This window comes from Anopheles aquasalis, chromosome 2 (assembly GCF_943734665.1).
Source record: "Anopheles aquasalis chromosome 2, idAnoAquaMG_Q_19, whole genome shotgun sequence".
NCBI classification, from domain to species: Eukaryota; Metazoa; Arthropoda; class Insecta; order Diptera; family Culicidae; genus Anopheles; species Anopheles aquasalis.
The window spans coordinates 68,624,463-68,628,146 of record NC_064877.1 but is presented as its reverse complement, the minus strand read 5'-3'; the positions used below and the strand labels follow the sequence as shown (position 1 = coordinate 68,628,146).

Genomic DNA, 3,684 nt, shown 5'->3' with positions numbered 1-3,684 from the left:
CGATCACTACATACAGGAGTTTGTGCTGGAACACCTGGACCACGATACGGGGCCACATGTGAAGCGTGAGGATACCAGCCCATCCGTGCTGGTCGGTAGTGCCGGTGCAGGGGGTGGTGCGATCGCTTCCAAGAACGTGTGGAATGGTACGACGGTGGATGAGAACGGAGTCATAGTGCCGATCCGGTTGAAGGCCGTCAACAATGGAGCCACAATGGCGGCCACGAATGGCGGTGTCGTCGGTGGATGGCATCTGGAGGAACGGAAGCTTCTGCATGCTGCCTGCTCGTCTCCCGGTGGTACCGGTGATCTGTTTACGCACGTCGGTGGCCCTACCCACGGCCAGCCGATATTGTTCAATCCTCCGATCAGCGGTGTTCCATCGACTCCACCGGAAACTCCGCCGGTCATCGGTTCACCAAACTCCAACGGAACACTCGGTGGTGGTGGTGGTGGTGCAGGTGCTAACGGAACAGGCACGGCCAATGGTGCTGGTGGAGGTGGAGGAGGTGCCGGTGGATACGGGAACACGGTGTACTATGGTGGTGGCCGCACGCAAACCGGTCTGGTCGATGATATGATGTTCCTGCCACAGACGATACGCGGTGAGCAGCCACTCGATCTGCGGCCACTGCACTGCTCCATCGGACCGGAAACGGGCGAGTGGCTGGATCGGAAGGAGTACGCGGGCGTACTGGCCGTTGCTGGTGGTCCTGGCGGTGGCCAGAATGGTCCAAACGGTGGTATGCTCTCGAACGGAACGATGGGTGGTGTCGGCAATGGCGGTGCTGGTGCTGGTGGTGCCTTTGGGCATCATCACCATCATCATCATCATCATGTTGGGGCATCCTCGGGCGGTCAGCTAGAGTTTGTGGCGCTGAACATGCACTCGTACGCATCGTCCCATCAGCATCATCCACATCATCACCATCATCAGCTGCACCCGAACCGGCCACACTCGGTCAGCTCGACCAGCTCCACCATCTCGCCCCGCAACGGTACCAGCAGCAGCGGTGGAGGTAGCTGTTACAACGGACTCGGTGGTGGTGGTGGCGGCAGTGGTTCGCTCAACGGACTATCATCCGAGGATCTAATCAACGATGAGCTGCTGATGACGCTGTCGGTGCGCGAACTCAACAAACGGCTACACGGTTGCCCCCGCGATCAGGTGGTCCGATTGAAGCAGAAGCGGCGCACGCTCAAAAACCGTGGTTACGCGCAAAACTGTCGCTCGAAGCGGCTCCAACAGCGTCAGGATCTGGAGCTCACCAATCGCCACATGCACCACGAGATGCAGCAGATCAAACACGAGCTGGTCAAGCTGAAGCAGGAACGGGACGAGCTGATGCAGACACTGCAGATGTACCAGCGGGAACAGTCACAGGCCAACGCTCTCCAGCAGCAGCAACATCAACACCATCAAGCCCACCAGAAGCAGCAACAGCAACAGCACCACCATCATCATCAGCAGCATCAACACCAGCAACAGCAGCAGCAGCAACATCAGCATCAACAGTATCAGCAACAGTCTCGTCAGCAGCAGCAGCAGCAGCAGCAACAGCAACAACACCTCCATCATCATCAGCAGCAGCAGCAGCACCTTGGAGGTGGCGGTGGAGGCAGCGCAGGTGGCCACAACAACAGCAGTTCCTGCAACGGTGGCAGCAGTGGTGGTACTACCGGTGGCAGTACTAACACCGGTGCTAGTGGCAGTGCCAATACCGGGGGTGCCACTGGTGGAAGCAGCAACAGCGGCAGCGGCAACAACAATTCCGGACTAGTTCCTTCAGTGAAGCAGCTGATCGCCGAGAGCGTCAGCTCGCAGGAGTATTACGTATGACGCCAGACGACTCTCGGCGGTGGTGGTGGTGGTGGCCAAACGCCTTCATCCTGGGCCAGTCGGTACGGTTGTTAAATCGGCGACCGATCACCGCGAGCCCTGCCACTGTAAATAGGAGATGATCGCAAGGATGGCCGCTTTGTCTAATGTTTCCGGTTCTCAGTTCCGGTCTGCATTCCGGTTCTTATCTCGTCCTTAGTGATTATCTACTTTTAGAGGACGATTTTATACGTTGTTTCTTAGTTACGTTACTTACAATTGTCAATCGAAGAAGTCGTTGCGTTTGGTCGTTTTTGATAATTACCCTCTGTTACTGCCTAAGTTTTATGAATGTATTCTATTGTTGTACGAACGCTTTTAATATTACTTCCGTTTTAAAGTTTCCTTTACGAGTTTCCCATTGTTTCGATTCGGTTGTGTCAGAATAGAATGTTACTTTATGTTAGATTTTGTACCGAAAGCCACAAACTGTGGTTGCGTTTGTTGGAAACTAACGGAGAAAACCAGATCGTACGGCCAAGCCAAGTGAAAGTTGCGTGCAACAACACCTCAACTGTGGCTTCTAGTGGACAGCGCATCATTTACTAGAGATTCAAACGGAAGTTGTTGCAACCATCCACATAATGCTTCCTTCCGTTGGGCGAAGATTGTTACTTAAAAATGCAAAACGAAAAAAAAAAGTATACGACTGAGACCGAGGTGACTACAAACACCAGCAACCAACGCATTAACGTAGTAGTCCACTCCACCCGTTTGGTAGGGATCCCTCGGAAACCGGAACGGAAACACTGACCTGTACATAGAACACGGCCTGACTCTGCACGGCAGGTGCATTATGGCGCAATGCAATAACAACAACAATAATAATAGTAGTGATAGATACTGAGTTAAGTTAAATCATCAAAGGCGCACCAAAAAACAAAACCGAACCCGATAAGAAGCGATAGGGAAAAGGATTGAAAGACCTTCATACCCACAGAAAGAGAAGATCAGGATCCAGGGAGCCGGAGCAGCATCCATATCATTCGTTCGAGGAAGTGCATCATGGTTTACTTTTGTTTTCGCCTTTTCGTTCTCAAGCAGGCCGAGATGGATGAGCTGGGGGGATGCGTTGTTGTTTGAGAGAAGAAGCGCTAAAGTGATGGGGCTGGATGGATGGATGGATGTATCCAAGGTAACGGTCGCTCTCTCATGGGGTCGCCACTTTGGCCACCAAAAAAACCACTAGTGTATAAAAAAAAACCGAGGGAAAAGGGGATTAGAGCAAACGTAAACGACAATTTATCATTAAATGATGTTACAGAAAGTAAAGAAACACAAAAATTATACAAAAATGCTCGCGCCTCGCGCCTGTTTCGTCTTCATGTTTTGGTTTCTCCTCGAATCCCCTTTGGAGCAGAAAGAAACAACAGCCTGGCGGAGTGGAGGCGCGCTTTGTATGTTGCCTTCGATGCTGTAGATCGGACCTTTTGGGGGACCACTTGTTTGTGTTTAACTGACGGGCGATTGGCCAGCATAACGGGATCGAAAGGAGTAAGAAAAATCCAGCCACAAGAGGGCACACCCACAACTCTCGCGTATCGGGTGTACATGTCGCGGGTGGCATTAAAAACCCGGCCTGCAGGACCGCCGGACCACCGGATTCCGTAACAGCGATCGGTTAACACCGAGGCCACCGTGGCTGGTGGCAGTCTCGTGTTATAAACGCGTTGAGCGCTCTTGGGCGCGTAATCGTATCAACATCGACATGGCCGGGCATCGTTCCGGAGAAAAAGCAAACAATCTGCTTTGGTGTTTTGCACAGACCCGACTCAGGCTGGGCTTCTTCAAATGTCTTACATTTT

The 3,684-nt window shown here is 52.6% G+C and overlaps 1 protein-coding gene across 1 annotated transcript in view; it reads left to right on the top strand.

Annotated features, from left to right (window-relative positions):
* Positions 1–3,145, top strand: part of LOC126581220 (homeotic protein female sterile) — a 3,887-nt gene extending 742 nt beyond the window's left edge. The window contains exon 1 of the mRNA XM_050244728.1: positions 1–3,145. This exon is cut by the window's left edge and continues 742 nt beyond it. Within this exon, the coding sequence (XP_050100685.1) occupies positions 1–1,840 (1,840 nt within the window). The 3' untranslated portion in view covers positions 1,841–3,145.
* Positions 3,146–3,684: the final 539 nt, after the last annotated feature.